General features: G+C 44.0%; 1 protein-coding gene across 8 annotated transcripts in view; it reads right to left on the bottom strand.

Moving 5' to 3' along the window:
- CEP170B (centrosomal protein 170B) overlaps positions 1-21,500 on the bottom strand; it is a 55,238-nt gene that overhangs the window by 21,476 nt on the left and 12,262 nt on the right. For all 8 annotated transcript variants that reach the window (XM_090141737.1, XM_090141739.1, XM_031592893.2 and 5 more), the window contains 7 exons: positions 20,850-20,939; positions 17,898-17,976; positions 15,615-15,673; positions 14,161-14,299; positions 6,520-6,618; positions 5,530-6,006; positions 1,772-2,535 (listed from right to left, as the gene is read on the bottom strand). In XM_090141737.1, coding sequence (XP_089997863.1) covers positions 1,772-2,535; positions 5,530-6,006; positions 6,520-6,618; positions 14,161-14,299; positions 15,615-15,673; positions 17,898-17,976; positions 20,850-20,939 — 1,707 coding nt within the window. The remainder of the gene's footprint in view (positions 1-1,771; positions 2,536-5,529; positions 6,007-6,519; positions 6,619-14,160; positions 14,300-15,614; positions 15,674-17,897; positions 17,977-20,849; positions 20,940-21,500) is intronic.

Below are 21,500 nucleotides of genomic sequence, written 5' to 3'. Positions count from 1 at the left end.
CTCTCATCCTCATTATTTTGGTGCACTGCATTTAGCAGTAGTAGCTTTCACTGACGGAGCCCTTTTTCAGCCATAAGAAATTTAGGATGAGGGTTAGGAAAGCTATTTACCATCTAATTCATGGAGAATCAGGGAAAAAACCTGGAAAGCTCTATTTCTGAGGTGAGCTGTAGACTGTAGCAGAGACTGGGGTGAGAAAAAGTAGCCTTACACAGCCATGAAGGGACCTGGGAATGAATGTATTGCCAAGACAGGTAGTTAAGGTAGGTGCCAGACTCTCTGGAGATAAACAGCTTTCCTACGTGGGCAAACAAGATCTATGCCTCAGAAAGGCTCGTCTCTCTCTCCTGACTATAGATTCAGAGGAAGAAGCCACCATTGAGGGTATCCAGGTTTGGACAGACTAAAATTCTCCACTCTCACTTCCATTTAAAAAATAAAAAAGTATGTGTGTGGGTCATGGGTCACCCCGGAATCTCAGCAAATCCAAAATCCTGATCATGCTTCTTCCTGGACAGAAATACAGAGGTCTGGCATGAGATATTTCCCAAACAGCAGATCTACACCACATTAAGCCTATGGCAGTGATGAGCAGAGTTTGGCCAGCTCACCAATCCAAGGAACAAGCCTGCCATGCTACTACCCAGAAATAATTCTATTTTTGTGGTATTTTCTTGTATTTCCTTTTCAGAGCAATTAACCATTATGTCAGGACTAGAGCCTTCCTATGGCTGAAATAACCTGCCCCAAAAACTTTCAATCACATTTCAAACAAGACATAAGGAAGAAGCATAACAAGCAAATGAGGGAGACCAGATCTAGGCTCACAAACACTATACAAAGCTCTAAACCCAGGTTCAAGGCTCCCTTTAAACCTCAGTCCATCCTTCTGCCCACGCTTCACTAACTCTTCACAGCAACTTGCCAGTTTTGTTTTCATAATAGACCGCAGATGAAAGTTAAATCTGAAGCCAAACTTTGGCTTGCCCTGGGGTTGCTTAGTTGGGTGGGTTTCATTAAGCCTCACCCTCATTTATTTTTTGTAAGGCTATCATTCACCTTGCACAATCTAAACAAGTATAGATCCATGTAGGATTGCCTCTGCCCTAGACCACACCCTTTGCTACCTCAACTAGCTGCCACTTGCCCTGCCAGCAAGCACCATTTTCCTAATGGAGCCAAGCTAAATGCAGAATCACCTACCGCCAAGGCTTGCAAATGATGAAGACAATCAGCCCCTGGCCTGCCTTTCCTCTGGCCTACAGATGGCAGCGGCAGCAATGAGCTGCAGCTCCCGTAATCATAGCAGTGGTGATATAAGGCCAAGAAAGAGGCTTGTGAGAGTCCTCGAGAGCAGAGCTACTCCCAGCCAAGCACTCAGCAGGATCAGTCTGATCTCAATACTGCTGGTCTTTCCCTCTAAACATATGGCAAGCCCACTTGCAGTTTAGCATTCGAATCTCATTTTGGAAGCAAGACAGCTCTTCGCTGATGGCCTACTTTGCTTTCTTGTATCTGGTGAGTTTTTGTCTGTAACTTTTTTTTTTTTTTGAAGACTATCCTCACAGTTTGCTGGCATCAATCCTTAACACAGGTCAGCCAAGATGATTTCCCAGCCTTTTATAAAGCCCCTCTGCACCCAAGCAATAAAGGGAGCAACCCTTCATGGCAACTGCTGCATCCAGTAAAGCTGGACCCATCTGCAATAGCTGCATAAGCCCAAACCCTCAGCTCTCAGCTCACAAACTAAGCACAGAAAAGCAACATTTACCTGATCAATCATTTTTCGTGCTTCCTCCACCTCTTTATCCTGTGACTCTGTCTCAATGGTGTATGTGCCAGTCTCGCTCACACTGTCTTCCTCATCATTCCTCCTGCCCTGGGCAGCCTTAAGCTCTGGAGATGGAGCAGAGGCAGGCTCTGGCTCTGAAGATATGACCACACGTGGGGCCGCCGGCACAGGCTGAGGTGCTGGTTTCTCAGAGCCTGCCTTCCCAGATTGAGCTGTCTCCCTTAGGTACTCAGCCATAAAATCCTGAGCCATTTTAGACTTCCTCCCAACGCTCCCATAGGCTCTGCCTGATGCTCTGGAGGCAGAGGAGGATGAAGAGTTGATTCGCTCCTCTGTCTTCTCCCTCTTGAAGGAACTAGCTCTTTGGGTCCCAGAGGAGCTGTTGGTGGCTTTGCCCCCTTGTGTCCCAACATGGGATGGTGGCACCGCGCTGCCCTGCTTCTCCATTGGCACTGTGTTCTTGCGTTTCTCAACCTTGGCCTTGAGCCCAGGATCGGTGTCGCTCTGAGAGGAGTGAGCACTGTGTGTGAAGGACTGCGAGCGCTTCTTCCTTGGCGTGTCCTCAAAGAACTCAATAACAAACGCCTGCTTGTTGTGCAGCATCTCGTGGGGATCACGCCTCATCTGGCGCTGCAGCTTGGCTTGCTCCGTCACCCGCTCACCACCCGTCGTCGGCTCCTTCTCTGCCTTGGGTGCCACGGGGTCTTCTGAGTCGCTCTGCGTCCCGTCCTCGTGCCGATTGCCTGGGAACAAGTGGTGCATATTTGACATTCATGCTCTCAGACTCTGCGACCCTGTCATTACCTCGATTTCAGTCAAAAGAAGAAATCCTAGAGGAATAAACCGCTCCAAAAGACACCTACTATGCTACAGGCTTTGCATTCTTTGGGGGGGGGGGAAGAGAGAGAAGAGAGAAGGATGTCGTCTCCCAGTCAACTTTTCCCTGGTTGGCTATCAAACTGTTGCAAAATATTGCAAGAAATCATTCTAACAGCAAGGGATTTAGATTTTCTAAAGCAGATTATTTTAGAAACATAATGTGTTTTCTTTTTTTTGCCATTTAAATAAAAGCAACGACTTTATTTTATGACTCTGCCCATTCCTGCAGAACAAAATGAGGTGATCTTGAACTCTTATGTTACAGAGCAGAAATCTCTACAGAATCAGTAAACAAACCCTGTGCACTGCATCCCACAGAACCAAATCCCAATGACGACAAAGCCACCAGGTCAGCATGTTATGAGCGCATGCACCTCTGAGCACCCAAGTTACCCCTCGCTACAAGGAGGAATAAACAAACAGCTAATAGAAAAGGGATCACACCATGACACCCCAGAAATCACACCATCCAGTCACCAGCCACGCAAACATTAAATCATTCTAAACTTAAAGTAAGCTTATCCTTTTTTTTACATATGTTACTGACTAGCATCTTTACAACCTTCCCTTTGAATCAGGGATGCTCTGCACCTCAGCACCTTAGTTCAGGACCCTCAGAGTATGTTAGAACAAAACAAAAAAGACCAAACACAAACCTTTTTTTGGAGAATGAAAAGGGTGTGAAGACACACAACTTGATTCAGTCAACGACCGGGAACCTGTCATCGGGAGAATGGGGAAAGAGGTCTCTGCACTCTCGACTGTAACATGCAGCAAGATATACTGGCTAAAATACCACGTGTTTGAGAGGAAAACTGCTCAAACCTACTTTGCAAGTTCTCCAGGCACAAGATGAAGACCATTTATTATCTCAAGTTAACTGTGAAAGATTAGAATTTAATACAAGAACCATGCAACTCAGGAGTCAGTCCTCTGAGGAGTTTCCTAACACCTTCCTGAAGAAAGCCTGTAGACTTTGCATTGTGCCTTGAGGTTGATAAGCCTTGTGTTTGCAAGGGAAAGCTCCTAAATTAAATGGTCTTGACTAACACCCTGCTGAATGCAAAACTGCGAGGATGCAAGTAAAAGCACCCAGTGTCTACAGACCCCCCAGCAGAACACCACGCACATCCCCTCAAACCTGAACTCCCTACTCTCAATACTAGGCTTTACATACTTACATTGATAATAAATGGAACAAATGTTATTAAAGAACACCAAACAAGGGCTGTCTCTGATCCAAAAGGCGCAAACCTGGTAAGCAGCCAGCTGTAGCCTCCAAGACATCTTCAAAATTAGCCCCACAAGAAGAACACGCTACACAACTATCGCAGATAAATGACAGGCTGTCCTCTGCCAAAGCAGAGGTACATAAACTCCTGAGGCCACCACCAACACTGTATTTTTTAATCAAATGTCCAAATAGTTGATTTTTTAAAATGCAAATTATGCATTAAGTTACCTCAGCTTCTTTCCATGCCTTATGGACTGTAAAGCATGGCCAGCCTGGTACCCTCTCATGCATTGCCCAAGACAATCCTAAGAAGAGCTGCCTAACTCCCTAGTTTCTCCCAAGAGAGAAAGTAGAGTGACAGAAGCACATCTGAATCCCTAACAGACTATGTTCTTCAGCAAGTCAACAAACAAACAAAACCCATACTTTCTATCAAACAGTCAAGACAACGCTGAAAGCTCAGACAGGCCACCTCAATACTGTCCTATATTAGAGAATAATGATAGCAAAACAGTGCAATTCCTATGTCATGCCAAATCATATCTGGATAGTTGAGACCTTCTCAACTATATGAGCTTCTAAAAAACTATACACCAGAGCAGTAAGTTGGAAGCACAATAGATAAAACTCTTCATATTGAAAGAGAGCAATTCTCCAACACTGAACAAATATTCCTTTGAGGTAAAACATGACATTCTCTATAAAACAACCTTAAGCACAGGTAGGTCTGCTAACTTTCAACATGGCTTCAACAGTCCAAGTCTGCATAATGTAGTAATGGCAAGGCTGGAAAAGCTGAATACAAAGACAGCGTGAATGCAACAAATCATGGTCTTTTCTTCAGTGTTTCTGTGCACAACTCAAGAGAGGCATCCAAGCAAACTCAGATCTTGACAAATACATTCACAGTCACCTGGAGAATCGTGCAACTCCCATCATCTGCACTAAGAACTGGGTTCAAAACTACATTTGAAAATCTCCAAAGAATTCCTCATAGTACTACAGTTAACAGGACCTAGCTCCACAAAACTTGGCATTTTTGAAAAGAGTAGGGTTCAGAGAAGTTCTGTTTTAAGAAACCTTCTTTCACAAACGCAATTTCCTCCACTGGTGATCGCACATATCTTAGGTCTATTACCAATCTCTATGTCAAGACCTCTGGTCATCGGACCAAGTGGTTCTGGTAACTGCATGATAATTCCAGGATACATCACACTCAATCTTCAGCTAAAAAGAAAAGTCAGTCTTTCAGATAGGAGAAGCCAAAAAAAGAAAACTGACTGTATACCTGTGTTCACTAGCTTGCCAGATCACATGAAAATGACTACGAACACTTAAAATCATTTTCTCAATCACTGCTCCTGCCAAGATGGGGATATACAAGTGGAGGAACCAGATTAGAGAGTCCCCAGGCCAGCGTCACACATTACTTCAGGACCGGGTGAAGAGCCCACTAGATGGGTTCAAAACCATTAACAATCATTCGAGAAATATTCTTCATTATTTACAGATGGTGCAGAGATAAACAAGCACAGTGCTCAGCTGGCAGAGGATTTACCCCCTTTAGTATGTTGCATTTGCAGTCAACAGAGAACACTGTCCACATAACAAGGCATTCACTCACCTTTAAGTGTCTTCACATGAACCGGCAGGTCACTCTTGGTGCTGTACACATCTTCCCCTGGAGACTGCCGTCTGATCAAGCTTGGGTCATTCTGGACAAGCCAGTCAGCCACCTTGCTCTCTGCTGACATCACTTCTGTGTGAGCTGGTTCCTTACTATAAGGCCTTCTCTGCCTGAGCGAAAATTTAGTTACATGATCTTTGATCTTTATTTTACCAGGGGTTCCATCATCAAATTCAATGGTGAAAGAGGCATGGCTTTGCACAACTGGGGCTACTATGGCATCAATATCCTTTGTTGGGATCTCGTGGACCTGTGTTTCTGGAGATTTTGATGGCTGCTGAAATTCTTTAGTCGGGATCTCAAAATAACTTGGTTCCCTCCGGAAGGCAAACACAGACTGTTCCTGGGAATCTCTATAGGTAGAAATATTACCGTTCAGTTCCTCTTCATGCTGGGTCATCTCTTTTGATCTTTCTACAAAAGGAAAAAAAAAAATTAAATTAACAAACATTAGTTCATTTAGGTACTTCAGATAAAGAAAAAATATCAGTTCTGTTTTGTACTCTGTCCTCTTCACTGAAATGGGTGATTTCCAATGACCAATATTTCTCATATTCACTTTACCCTTACTCCCACTGTTCTCTAAAGAGTTAAATACAAGCGTGTGCATACACACATGTACATTTTGGCAGAATCTATGTGCCTGGTGGCATTTTAAGATTTTTGCATGCCTTTCTCATACATACTAAGTTACTCCACAATTGTTTTTAACCTTCACTTACTGTAATGGAACCGTTTTAATTTTTCCTTATCCTGGTTTCATCAGCAGCAATCTACACGTAGCAACGTGCAAATAAAACAAGTACAAAAAAAAGTGGCAATTAAAGCCCTAAAGCAGGATGACTTCACACAAGAAAGATAAGAAATAAGCAGAAATTTTGTCACCCTCCACCCCCATTCTTTTCCCCACAAAATCACCTTCATTACCTGAGTAATGCTCTTCTTGTCTTCTGTCCTCATTGTTTGCATCATCCTCCCCCCACCAGGAGGGCTGCCCATAAAGAGGGGTGCGATAACTATTGGTCTCTAGGAAGAAGATAAAGATATTCACAGAAGTCAAGCACAAGCCAAAAGGGGAAAAATAACAGGATCAGATAAGATCATGTACCTGTTACACTGCAGTTATTACAACAGCAAATTATACATAATAATGAGAGTATTCAGCTTTTTTCCTTTCCTTTTTCACTTTCAGCCAGAAGAGGCTGACTCCACCTCCCTCCACTCTTTCAAAGCTGTGATTCCCAAAAACTGGCTTTTCTCCCTCTTCAGACGTATTATTCATAGGAAGTGGACAATTTTCAGCAGGACAGACTACAAAATGCCAACCACAAACTTATTTGCAGTTCAGGTGAAAACTGGACTTTTATCCTGATCTTAATTAGGAAGACTTCAGCTATGCCCTTTTTTGCTCCACCACAGAGTAGGATGCTGTCAGGCCAGGGATTTTCTCCAGCTACTCACTCCTCCCACTCTAAATGACACACATCCCACAACAGGAAATTCTTGAAGAGTTACAAATTTAGGGAAAACAGTAAAACCATCTCCTTACACACACATAAAGCAGAAGCAAACTCTTGCTCTCAAAAGCATAAAGTCAAGCGGATTACACAGTCACTGCAGGACAGAGATTTTTTCTCACGGAGATATTTCTTCCAGAAGAGCCAGACTTCAATCACTGTCTCTACTCAAAGAGCACTCACTGAAGACCAGCAGTTCTTTGCACCAACAGGTACCGGAAAGAACTGATTCACCTCTTCTTCCTTTGTCTACTATGAAACACTGTATTTTGGCACTGCCTTAGGCTGCTCCTGTTCATGTTTCAAGTAAAAAAAGAATACAGCTCAATTTACCTGTGGTAATAGTCATTGTTATTTATAATAGTTTCAGAGAGGCAAATGAAGTAGCTTTTCTTCTTTCAGCTAGAGGTGATAGAGATGCAAGTACAGGCTGGGGACTGAGGTTAACACCCCAGTTTCGCTCACTCTCTCCATCAGCACACACTTTACTGAACACGCCAAAGCCCAGCCACCAGCCCAAGCCACAGCTGGGCTCCTACCACCAGCTGCTGCTCAGCTCATGGCTTTATAATCACACTCTGCCTGTGCCAAGCAGCCCTCACACACAGCCCTGCCACTCTGCATTCCCTGCTTTAATAGGGCCAGCACAGACAGCAGTTGGTGGCATGAAGGAAATGAGGAGGGGAGGGGGAATTAAGAGGCAAAGAAAAAAAGAAGCCTGACTTTATGTTGCTGTTTATAAAGCTACCCAGACCGAATGGCCACTGCCTTTCTTTTTCTAGAACAGTTCCAGAAATGCATACGCTTATATTTTAACAGACCATAGGCAAAAGTTTTGCTGTACAGTTCCAGCCCACAGGACCTTTTCAAGAGATCTTCATATTTCAAAACTAAAGGCACTGCTTCCCTTCACACCAAGGATCAAAAGAGTTGAAGTATTACTCTCTGTTCTGCCTAGAATGTGCAGAAGATAAACTGTGTTCCCATTATGTAGGCAACCCTTGAAAGTTCAAAGGAGGAATCATTTCTCACCATGAATAAACTGCAACTGCCAAGCAATGTGTGTCATAGCTGAAAATGGGTAAACCACTCCAAAAAGAGGGAGAAAAAAACAACCAACCTATTCAGAAACCTGTCAAAGAGCAGAGGAACCCAAAGACTGGATTGGGCTCTGCTAGGCTGAGATCTGTCCTGCAAGCTGACAGAGAGCTCTCAGCCACTCTTCAGACTTGCGGAGCAGATCCACATCCCACACCCACGTGGGATCTGTTGTGCCCACTGCTTTCAGGCACACTTTTCAATGGATGATCACCATCTCCATCAGGGGCTTAACCCCCAAGAAATAAAGGACACTTGTCTCAGATTTGTATGATCAAATCTGACCAGCTCCATACTGATTTCTTTCCAGTTGCTGGTGGAAATGCTTAGCTTTCACAGGGGCAGAAGCTAAGACAGCCCACTATATACTCCAGGAAAAAATTTCCCAGTTGCTGCGCCTTACATCTGCAGGACGCAGGAGTCACTACTGCCTTTTGCTGCAGGGGAGGAGGCAGCTAGGAAATTAGGTCAACCCTGATCAGACCCTCCTTCTGAGGGGGAATTTTGGGATTGCATGTAAAGCAAAAAAAAGAAGGATTAAAGAAAGAAAAAGAATTTACAGAGTAATGAGCTACTTCTACCTTCTCAAATTTCCTCCACCAGCCTAAAAAAGCCCTAATAGGTGCTTGGAAATTCCCCAAATTCTCTCTCTGACAAAAGCCAGCACAAGGCCAAACCCAGCATGCTTGTGGTTGGGCAGAGCACACAGGGTTCCAGCAGCGCAGGAGCCACTGAGAACACGCCCTGCACACACTGAGGGCCGTGACATGAGGCTCCCAAGCCCCACCAGCAACAGTCTGTAGCAGTGTGTGTTCTGTGCAACCCATCAGATCAGTTATTTTCCCTTCCTCCCCTCTCCCAGCCACCACAAACAAACAAACTTCATTTTGAAGACTGCAAAAAGCACAGATGGGAAATCAGGGAGTCAGTATCTTGCTACTGGAGGACAGTTTCAATACTTTAAGAGCAATTAATGTTTCCACAGAGCCTTCATGTTAATGTGCTTTTTGATTAACATTATTAAGCGATGCAGACGCCCTCTTTCTCAACTTCTGCTATACGTGGTATGATTCTGAGCCAGAAGAAAATATCCATGACTCTAGAAGAGCTCCATGAATTTGCTACCCTGCTCATGTCAGAAACCACAGCCCTTCTTATCCTCCAGCAGAAGTGCCCTGATGCCTTCCTCCTGCTCCAACACCATGGAGCTGTACAGAAGGGGTAGGAGGCACAGGAAGGCAGCTAAACAGATGGCAGTGACAGGTGCAGGCCAGGTAGCAGCCACATATGCAGTGGTGCTGCAGGCTACCCACTGCCAGCTGGGATGCGTTTTGGGTAGCAGCCTCAACCTGGACCAGCAGCACCCAGAGCAGCACATCTGCCTGTGTCCTGAGCCACACATACTGCTACATGGCCTCAGCCTGCCCGATGGATCTTGGTGTGAGCTGGGAGCTCTTAGATGCACAGAGGCTCAGGACCTGTTCGAGTTAGCAGTGAAGCAAGGAAGGCCAATGAGAACTAACAGTCACGTTAATGATATGAGACTTCCTCCAATTGATGGCAGCTCGTTACCACCTCCTCCCCATTCTGTGCCAGGCTGGCCAGATGGTGCCAATTCATTTAGACATATTCCTTGGCTCATCAATTCAGGCAGACAGCCTGAAAACCATCCTTTTAGATAACTGAATTGAGGTCAGCATGAGCATTCAGCCAGACACACTCAAAGCTATGGGTGACAGTGTAATATAGGGAAAGTACTGACATGCACACGTTCTGCTCCTGGATTTCAGTCTTAGGAGCAGCCACTCAGAAGGAAAAGTGAAGGCTGTGCTAGTACAAAACAAGGGATGCTCACATGTTTTTACAAGTCTAAACTAATACAGAACTATTGATCATCTGAAGAGGCACCACAATAACAGAGAATGATTTGCTTCAATGCAAAGGACGTACTTAGAAGCGAATCACAGAGAACAACATAAGGGCAGGACCAAAAACATAGTCCAGGTGATGAAAGGGAAAACAGAAAGTCTGCATTAATGCTGCTCTCCATCAGCAAATGGGCAAAAGAGCTTTCATGATGAGCACAGCTCCTACAGCACCAGTCTGATGGCCTTTGAAAGTGGCTGCCAGGCTGGGACAGGAATGAGGGCTGTGTTCTTCCTGAGTCCACGCAAAGCTTCAAACAGTCTCTAGAGGGACACAGACAGCAACAGCAGATTTCTGTGCTGACAGAAGCACACGCAGCTTTGAATCTGTCTGCAGCAAGTCAAAACACCAGCATGAGAAATCCAGCTTGCTCTAAGTCAAGCTGTTTTTGATTCATTATTAATAAGGTAAACGTCCATCTTCGGAAGATGCAGAGTGGGCTTCTTAAGGCAAGAGCCTTGGGGAGAAAAAAGGAGAAAAAAAATGATGATCTAGCTTTAAACTATTTTTAAAACTAATTTCTGACATCTCTGCGTTTTTCCTCCTCTTCAAAATACAGAATTGAAACATAACAGGAACAAACACAAAACAGCTCTTTGGCTCTGTACTGCAGTGCTTATTTCATGCATGTGGCAAACCTAAATCCGAGACTTTTGTACCTACTGTGAGTGCACAAAAATCCTGGAGGCTTTCAAATCAGGCTGATAATCATAAAATTATTTGTACCAATTACACAATGAAGCCTTCAGCATGCTGCAGGTAGCACCAAACTAGCACAGATGAAAAGCAGATACACCACTGCTCTCCTACATTAGAGGCCAGGGTGCAGCTGTGTGCTTAATAGCTATTACTGTGATCTCATGGGGAAAGCAGCCAAGGACCATGGAAACACTCCACAATGCGGCACAACTCCCACTGCTCCCTGCAGACTTCAGCACGGACACAGACAGGATTGGCAAAAGGGCCACTAACCCAGCAAGGAATACTGTTCTGTGGATCCCAGGAGAAGCTCAAGTCCTGCTCCTGCAGCTGGCAATGCCCATCTCACCGGAAGCTGTGGGCAGCCTCCATGCCTGGAAACTCAGGCCTGCAGCAGTTATTCAGAGGTTAGTCATCAGCCTCAGCATTATCTAGTGCCATCAGCCTGTGAGGGCTTAAAAAATTACAGTAAGTTTAGATCAGCCTGTGCTGACAGCAGACCACAAAGTAGCTTATCTCATCCCCCACCTCAGCTCAGGTAGCAACAGATGGGGAATGCAAGTGCTAGGTACAACTGAAGGCTGTACCTGGCCTCCTCATCACCTCAGGCTTTAAGCACCAGAGCTGATGGCCATTTCTAGTATTAATTAGCTAAACAGTGGGTTCTTTTCTAACACATAGCAATATCCAACCACAGGCCCTGTATCAAGCTTCTTGCCTTAAAAACATCTCACAAAGACTGATGGTTTCCTGCTTACAGGCAACACACACCAAGAAGCTGCATGCTCAACAGCATAAAGAATAAATGGCTGAGCTGTTTCCAATTCCCTCTGCTGGATCTCTTTATCCTCACCCCCTCACCTCCTCCCCTTTCTAAGCAGCTCTAATTGTTCGCATTGTTTTGTTAAACCTCTTCCATGAAAGCCTGCATTGCCTCTACCTCTTTTCCAGCCAGGCCCTGAGATCCTTCTAAAGGCTTTTGTCACCCCAGACCTTACTTTAATTAGTCAATGCAAATTCCTAAATACCTACGGGCTTAGCAAAACAGCTCTCTCCACAAAGCCTCTTTCTGCTGCCATAAGCAAGCCCTCTCCCCGTAAGAACACAACGTTCCTCTTTCCACTAATCATTTAACTTGCAGCCACTCCTCCAAGCACCACAGAAAAGCTGTGCATGTGTACAGCAGTAGACAAGGTGAATTAGTCACACTGCAGATGAAAAAGGAACTCACTGATCATTCTGTTCACGTGACAGAGATGCTCATGGGAGAGCAAGGCGCTGATTTAATGCTCAGGCTCCTTCTCCTGCTTCACAGGCTTCAGTCCAACCAGCAAAATAATTCCAACAAAACATCCTGAATTCCCCCACTTTTCAGCAGGTTAGCAGCACCTCAGATTTCTCACATCTGTCCATCAGCCCCACTGCATGTGGCATTCTTCATCACTAGCTCTCAGAAAGTGCTCACACAGCCTTTTTTTTTTTTTTTTTTTTTTTGCCTTGAAGCTACGGTCTACACTCACTACCAATGACAAATACACAATACACACCCATATCCTATATCCCACATCCCACACCCTACACCCTTTGGTCCCCCCATATCCCACACCCCATACCCCATATCCTATACCCCATACCCCATATCCTATACCCCATACCCCATATCCTATACCCCATACCCCATATCCTATACCCCATACCCCATATCCTATACCCCATACCCTATTCCCCCACCCCCACACGATGAGAAATGGGTCACCCTGATGAAGTGTCACTCCATGTCTGACTTTGAAGATTTTCCAAAATATCAACCACTTATGCTATGTAGGTTAAAACCAGCCAGTGTGTATTTTGGAAGGTGGAAAGAATAAAAATGAGAATATTCATGCAACAGAGCAGCAGCAAACACAAATTGGTTCTACCTGGACCTCACAGACCAGTGACAAGCAACACCTTCCAGAACACAGCATCCTTCACAGCACAGCTGGAGAGCTCTCCACTAGCGAGGTTCACCTCCTTTCAACCTCCACAGTGTCACAGCTAATCACCGACTTCATCCCTTTCAGCCCCATGCTCCTGAGGCAAAGTCACAAATGCTCCCCTCTCAGGGGGGAGGGCAACCCACAAACACATCTAAATCAACACACAAAGGTTTTACAGTGTGAGAATAGCAATCAAACACATAGGTGTGTGCATTTCCCTGCACAGCTGCAGGGAACAAAAAACACAGGCAAATACACGAGAGAGAAATATTACTCTGTTTTAGTATATTATGTCAGCTTAGAGGGACTTTCACAAAGACAATATAAAGGAGATTAAGGTCAGCCAACCCACTCCAATTAGGTATCAAAAAAGACCTTAACGGATTTACCCAAAGTTGTACACATTTCTAGAAAGCTGATGTATCTATGAATAGATCACCTCTTCCAAGATCCTGTCTCACTCATCTTTGCCCATCACCTTCCTCTCCCTATCCCTTCCTCAAACAGATCCATTTTGCACATGGACAGCTCCCAGTCACTCTGCTATTCTGGTGCCAGTCATTAGTCATCAGGATGCTTTAGAGCCACATTTCTTCTTCTTTTCATGCATTATCAAGATCTAGAAAACCACCAACAACTGAGCCAAACAGGGAGAAGACATACCAGGGCAGTACATAAAGGAGGTAGGAAGCTCAGAAGCAGGGAAAAAACTGCTGGGGATGTCTTGGCCCACCATGGGAGGGAACAGGGAGATGCAGGTATGAAAAAAAGGTCTTCAAAGGAAGGTAGCAACAAGTAGAGAAATGTGCAATACAATAAATTTTTCCAGTGGACATGATGCTGCCGGGTAACAATGAATCTAAAGCAAACATCTCCCAGGTTCAGCAGTCAGTTTCGATCTCACATAACGAGGTGTTAGGAAATACAGTAGTTTAAGACCATACAAGACTCTGCAACAAATCCCTTGCTGCCACTTCGCTTGCCTGCCAGTACCACGCTGCAGCAGCCATACATCTTCCATTCTGAGTCACCACCTCCATTCAAACACCAGCTCATGATTAAGAAAATAAAAATAGACCAGACAGGTGCCAAGGAACTCACCAAACCTGCTCAGCCTACAGGCTCTCCAGCATTCACAGCAACAAGACATGTGTGAACCACCATGCCAATTATTTTTTTTTTTCTCCTAAAACTGAGAATGTGAAATACTTAGAGGTTTAGAAAGATGATCCTTTAGTACCAGTTTCTACACCGTGTAACCCACACCACACTTGATTCTGACCCAGTGCAGTGATCAAGCAACACTTTGACTGTTGTGAATCTTGACTAACTGGTTCCTGAGCAATTACCTGTAATTGGCTTCCTCTCTCCTTTCTCCAGCTTTGCTTGAGGGGACTCAGCGTAGACACTGTGCTCCATGGGCTGCTCCACCCTCTTCATGGTCGTGCTTTTGAAATTCATCTGAAGCTGGCTGGTGTACTTCTCGTGCTGCAGAGACATAAGGACAGCTGCAGAGTGCCCATGCAATCTGCATTGCAGCTTGTGGCAACGATAACCTCCCTGGCCCACAAATGTAGCAATGCAAAGGCAAATCCTGTGGCTAAGCTCTGTGACAAATGGGAAACACACCTAAGTAGAGGCTAGAGAACACAAGTGTCAGGCTTTCAGATATCTCATCTGGAAGACAATAAATGACAGTTACAGTCCATGAGGACACATAGCCCTGCAAAACAGATAATTAGAAAACCCTTTAAAGAGTAAACTAAGAACAATCAGAACTTATGACATTTTCCATTCAGAATTCAAGTTCTGAAATCCCCTTTGTTCTTAAAGCAATATTATTAATTCTTCCCATGCCCCAACTGCATTATATCAATTTTTCAGCAAAGGCAATTAAGATATATTTTAATTATTTCTCTCCAAACTCTCTCACCAGTGAGGAAAGCAATGAGCCTGCCTTAGAGCAGACTCCATATTAACTTGCGGCTTAGTAAATGGGTTAATTAAAAGTGGGTTTATTACAAGCAAATTAATAAAAGGGCGTACCCATCCAGATTACCCCCTGAGTAAAGTTAGTTAGATTCATTTACCCAGTCCTGGATGTTACACTTCTGATCCTCTCCAAGTCCTAAATCTGAAACCAGGGCTACGACAACAGCATCTGCTAGCCAACAGGTGATGCCTGATGCTGCGGACTGAACTCAGGTCAACAAAGACAGCCTTCCTGCCTCTGGGGTTGCTTTTCTGCCTTACATTAGGAGATGCTTGTATATTTTATTCCAGATACTGAAATTTTTGTTGAAAGAACACTTTACTCTGAGGACTGCTCAGTAAGAAAGACTGTGGAGCTTGAAGGCACAAATGAGATAATGGGAATAAATTAAGCAAAGTTCAATCTGCTGGAGGAAGTGTTACGGAGCTGGTCAATGTCACCATGCTCGAGGAAAGGCAACTACTCTCAACTCCTGGGGCAGAACTAATTCTGCTCTGCTTCACCCCGAAGTTAATGGACTGACTGTTCTTTAACACATTATGGCTTTAGTAGCCTTTTTGTTGGCTGCCACAAGATCATAAATAACTTGATTAAATGTTAGCAGCAGAGTAGGAGAGATCAGAGACGAGATAACTGGGAAATGCATCTGCCATCAAAGTAGGGTTTTGGCAAGCCTCAATCCAAGGACAGCATAACAATGTGGATCATTTTGCTGCTGTATTTTAAAACTTCAGGCAGCATGATCATTAGTAGAGCATCGAAAGAAATGACACCTGCACCCACACACCCTTTGTACCCACACACCCTTACCTTTAATGCTTCTTCTGGGACCTTGTGTTGAATTTGCTCCAGAACGTACATGTTTGAATGTACAGAACTTGTTAAGGAAACACCAAAGGAATCGGATGCAGAAAGAAATCTAATGTTTAGTCATAAAAAAAACCGCATAAAATAACAACAAGAGGTGCTGAAAGCTGCCTCAGTTGCATAGCAAGACAGTCTTTGATGTGTGTATTTTGGAATAGAGGGTGCAACTATATTTTCTGTCAGGACCCAATTGGAGAGTGGCATGCAATAGGAGCAGAGAAGGAGCTCAGGGGAGCACAAGCAGCTTGATACAGGATGAGGGAGCAAACAGAGCCCTGGCTCAGCTTGCAGCCTGCTCCCAGCTCCCCACAGCATCCTGGCCAAGACAGAGCAGACTTGCACAGTCAGAACAAGGCAAGGCCTTTTATCCAGGAAACAGCAGTGACTGAAAAGTAAATCAGGTCATGAGCTGCTGTGACCTCCATGGAAGGAAAGCATTCAACATGTCTGAACCCAGGCAAAAATTCCCAGCTACACTGTGAAAAGAAAAAAGAAAAGGAAAAAGGAAGCATCTGACCGTGGCATCACAAACAACTCAATCAGAACAGCACAGCACAAAAAGGACGAAAGCAGAAAGATGGAAAATGTTAAACTAAAAATAAACCAAGAGATACTGGCAGAGCATAGAGACTCCATGCAGTCTGTGAGTGAAACTGTAAATGGAAAAAGAGACAGCTCTTATGCAATAGAGTGCAGCTGACTTGGAGGCCATGGGAGATGCTGCCATTGCCACTGAGCTGAACATGGTCAACACAGAAAGCACTGCTAAGAAGCACAGCACCACAGCAGCAAAGGAGAGGAAGAGACTCTAACAGCTATAGCAATCATGCTGAAAAACAGCCAAGTCTAAAACCTACATCCTCAAAAGCTTTCCAGTTGAGGGTAATAAATTCTACAATTCATAAATGCAATCATTCATTTCACGTGAATAGCCATGTAAGGGCTGCAGGACTAAGCACTTAACTCAGCTGCTTAATGCTCAGAATTACTTTCTATAAAAAGTTTAAACCTGTATCACAGCCACTAAAATATGACCTCGAGGTCTAAGAAAAAAAAAAAAATCTTTGTTTCCACCAGATCCAGGATTGCACATAAATCTGTTTAAGCATCCCTGTTGCAAGTGTTGCAGCTGAGAACTGAGGTACCTGTAGCCTGGCAAGAGCACAAAAGAGGCTCAGCCTTCCCTTGCAGGTTCTGCTGGGCTCTAGCAAGGTCTGCAGTATTTCAAAGGCTAAAGCACAGCCAGGCACATACTTTATCATGGATACAACAAAAGACACAAGAATGTGGCCTTGGGGTCAAGGATGCACAAGAGTTTTCCAATCAAGCCTTTTTTTTTTTTCCCCCACCCACCTCTATTCTCAGAAATGTCTGGGCTGTTTTAAACAAAGTTTTCTCACAAAAGCAAGCAAGAAACCTGGAGAAGATGCTGCTTCATAATACATCTTGAGTGGATTAAGTTTGGCAGTTAGAAGGAACTGAAAAAGAGTGTATTCTAAAAAAAATGATTTGATAACACTAAGAAAAGGCAGCAGTAGGGGTCTCTACTTCTGTTGATCTACAGCAGTCAAACAACCACATCAGGATAAAAAGGAAAGGGATGAAGGTAAGGGCATTTTAGCAGACACCATCAGAACTTGTGCCTCTGTAAACAAAACAGTAACAGCAGGCTGGCCTTCCCCAATAGAGGTGACATTTGCTATTGCTAAAGAGAGTTTCATTCTTGCATTTTGTGGCACAGCAATTTGCAGAGGCAATCTTCAACTGATAGAGCCAAGAGTCTGCCTGCAGGCTCCCAGATCTAAATGCACCAAAGACCTGCAAACTGTCTGCAAGCAAGCAGTTGGGAGCAAAGAATGATGACTTTAAAATGTTAGTTTTTTTACAAAAGCATATGAAGAATGCCTGCTCCCAGGCTTTTATCAGCTACAGATGCCACTCACAGATCTCAAATGAAAAAGAAAAAAAAACAAGCAATCCTTCCTTTGACAGAGACCTTCTCAGACACTGCTGTCAGCACAGTGCCTGCTTCAAAGTCCAATGGAGGCAGCAGGCATTCTGATTAATATGTTCTGAATCAGGTCCATGGTGGAGAAACAAAAGCTGATGAGCCATCCAAAGGCTGCAGGAGGCAAAACAAACATCCTTAGTCATTAGCCACAATTAGCACATTTAACTCTCCATGCAATGAACAGCACAAAACGCATCTTCAGAGAGGAAGGATATCATAGCCAAAGCGAATGACATCATTCAGCTTCAGGGTGATGTACTTCTGGTCAGGAATCCTCACGTCATTGACGAATGTCTGCAGAGAGGAAGCACAGGTGTGGTTTTTGACCCAGGGTACATGCCCATCTGCTGAGGGCATTGCACATGCTCAGGCTGCACCTCAGCCCTGTGAGGAGCTCAGCTCCCTGCAGACCACCAGCATAGAGCTCCCATGGGCAGGTCTGAGCACCCCAAATGTGCTTCAAAGATAGGTACTCTTCTCACCAACTGCAAATGAAGCTTTAGTTCCTGACCTAAAGATGTAAATGAGGTACCTGAAGTCAGGAACCTTGGGTGCTCTTGGGTCTTCTCCCTTTGAAACCAGCAAGGGCAGTAAATATAGGAGAGAAGCTGCTATAGCTTTTCCTGCTAACTACTGAGCTGAGAATGAGCTCTCCGTCAAATACCAAACAAGAACTTATGCCAGCTCCAAGGCCTGGTCATTTATCAAAGCCTATCACATAGGAAAGGGAAATGGAAACACACAGGGAAGCAGGTATTTCAGTGGAATCACTGTGGTATCTAAGGCCATGCTGTCCAAGACGTCATTTATCAGTACAAAAAGCCTCTCACCCAAGAGATACACTTGCTCACTTTTTTCTACACTGCAGACAGTTAGCTTAGGCCTGAAGAAACTGAATTATCCTTGTATGGTGCAAAAAATGTGCTTCACAGCTGAGAACAAGCACCTCAGATGTCTCAGCTGCCTGCACTCTGAGGTGAACCCATAAGGAATAATTCTTACGGAACAGTAGATGAAGCACTCAGATATCTTCCACAGATGAGCCCACGTGCTTTTGTAATAACCCAGGCCAAATAAAAATAACTCAGGAACTCAAGTGAAGCAGCACCAGCATGCTGGTGGGGCTCAAGCACTCAGCAGCTGCAGACCCCAGAAGTTACCTGATCTTGCAGCAGGGCAGTAACTCAGCCTCACAGACCTGGTGTCTACTGCCAGGTCTCTGCAGCCTCACTACAAACGTCAGCTAAGCTGTGAAGAGTCAAAATTATGCTAGAAAATGAACTGACAAACTTTCATCACCAAGGCACAGTTTTCTCCTTTTACTTTCTCACCTTGACCAACTCAAACACACACTGTAAAACCAAGTGGTAACCAGAGGGAAAAATAAATTCTAGAGCAGGACGCTGGAACACAGGAGGTAATGGCAATTTGCTTCCTGGCAATTGCCAGAAAAGCTGGGGAAGAGGTCTGTAATTTCAGAATAAAAGCAGTGAAGCTGGTTAAAAGACAGGCAATTCCTATTTGTGTGGAAGAAAATTCCACAGTCGACAGATCTAGAACAAAAATAACTATTTGCTGGATTTTCTGCAAAAGAGTCTGCCAGAAAATCCATTTTGATTGTTACCTGAACATTTAAATAACCCCAATAAACTGCTTGCTGCAGACAGAAATGCTATCTTCAAAAATCAAAAGGCACAAAGACTGCAGGATCAGCTGCCTGAACATTATAATAAAACAACATTTTAAAAGACCTGATAATATTATTAACTATAGTGCCTGAAGTCATATAATGCATCGCTGAAAAAGCGGAAAATAAATACAAAATAAAAGCAAATGCTGAAAATCGAATTAAAATCGAAGTCCCCCTGAAGAAATTTGACTTTCCCCCTGAAAATAACATCCACATGAAAATTACCAACTAAGGACCTATTTATTTCATCAAACAGAGTTGGCCACAACAGCCTTCTCCAGTGAAGTCTGTTGGACCAGCTGCAGAAGACAGGCATTGCTCTCACTGCTTTCAATCCACCTCTGTAAGTGTTAAGTCTATACCAAAATGTTGTAAATTCTTATTCATGAGCCTATGAAGAAAGAAGAGAAGCAGCAACAGGAACCTCCCCTTCCTGCAAGCAGGATTTTTGAGCTATTTAATCAGAGGTTGTGAAGCAAGAATCCAGGCAGAGCCCACAGCACTTAGCAGAAATACTGACAATTCAGCAGGGCTCTCTGCCTTCAGCTATTAGGCTGAGAAGGATTATCACTCACTCTAGCTGCAGCCAGATGCCAGAGGAGGCAGAAAGGTTGATGTCTGCTTCACCCACAGTTTCTGTACGAGTTTCTGTGTTTGTCTCATGTTTTTGTGGCAGTGATGGTGGAGAGCTCCTGTTTCTAAGCTAAAAACAATGACTGCAGTAAAACTACTGCAAACACAGGCCTGTGAATCTAGCTGAGGCTTGCTACACAAGAGGAATAGCTCCACTGGTGTGTAGCAACAGTCAAAGACAGGCATGCATGATATGAGGACAGTTTTAACTCTCCCAATGTATTAAATAATCACATAATTCAGAGGCAAAGCCTCAGGAAGCTGCCTAACTAGACTGAGTCAGGGTCACAACAAGGATTAAAACTGAGGCAGGCTCTGCTCTTGTTCTGGGTTCACATTTTTCCTCAGTCTTAAGACAAAACAAAACAGGTGAAATACCAATCTTCATTACCAAAAAGAGCTGGTTTTAAATAGTTTCTCCCCAAAGAAATTAAATGGCTCACCATCCCATAAATCACTCCGCACACTGACAACAGAACTGATAAAGGTCACCCTGCTCATGCTGAACAGCTGCTCCAGCTTCACCAGTTCAGTGTTAACATGCCCAAAGTGAGACAGAAAAGAGCAGGAAATAAATTCAAAGAGACTCTATGGTTTTGTGAATACTGGAGAGTTCTCCAAGGGCACCAAAAAAAAAAAGATTAATTTATCAAAGCTTTCCTCTTCTAAGATGAGATGCTACATGACCTCTGTCTCAGGCCTTGCAAATAATTATATACATTTAGATTAATTTATGCCAACGGCTAGAGTAACCCAAGAGGGGTCTAGCAGTAGAGGGACATAAAATGCTTACAGACTCAGCATCGTGTGCTGGCCTCCCTTATCCCAGAGTTTTGCTACTTACCCCATTTAAGCTCCCAAGATCCTTCACCCAGTGCTCATCTTTCTCCTTGTCATAGTTGATTACAGCGTGCTGCTTATCGACACTGCGGGACTGGCAATGAAAGCACAATGAATGTGAGAGCAGTCAGCCATAAGAGACACTGTTATTCACAACAACATTTATACATTGAACTAAATTAACTAAATTGATATGGGATGAGGGAAGAGACAATAGGAAAGATTAAATATTACCGTTACTATGAATAACCAAAGAACGCAGTTAAAGCTTCCATGGTTGTTCTAAACAGTCCACTGAAGACAATACAATATTTACGTGAAAAAAAATATTATGGAAAGCTATGTCAGCATTTCAGTAAGCTGTATCAATACACGCTGAAAACAAAACCAGTCAAAATAAAGGCCTGGGGGGCAGGATCTGATCCACTGCAAACTGGAAAAGCTCATTTCCATTATCAGGAGTTGGTGGCCTCACCACTCAGGGGCTTTCTATTTGGAAGGATTTCTTCCTAATTTTCAAAGGGAAAAAGTATTTTCTTGAGTTCAAGCCAAACTCATTCACAATGCATACTGTTCCCAGAGTCACGTGCTGGAGTTGATTTAAACTCTAGGATTTTTTCATGCTTAGAGGAAGGTTAGGTAACTGAGGATGAAA

The sequence above is a fragment of the Phasianus colchicus genome, chromosome 5 (assembly GCF_987193195.1).
Source record: "Phasianus colchicus chromosome 5, bPhaCol1.hap1.1, whole genome shotgun sequence".
NCBI classification, from domain to species: domain Eukaryota; kingdom Metazoa; phylum Chordata; class Aves; order Galliformes; family Phasianidae; genus Phasianus; species Phasianus colchicus.
Note: the sequence above shows the minus strand (reverse complement) of the source record. Positions and strands in the feature narration are given on the sequence as shown.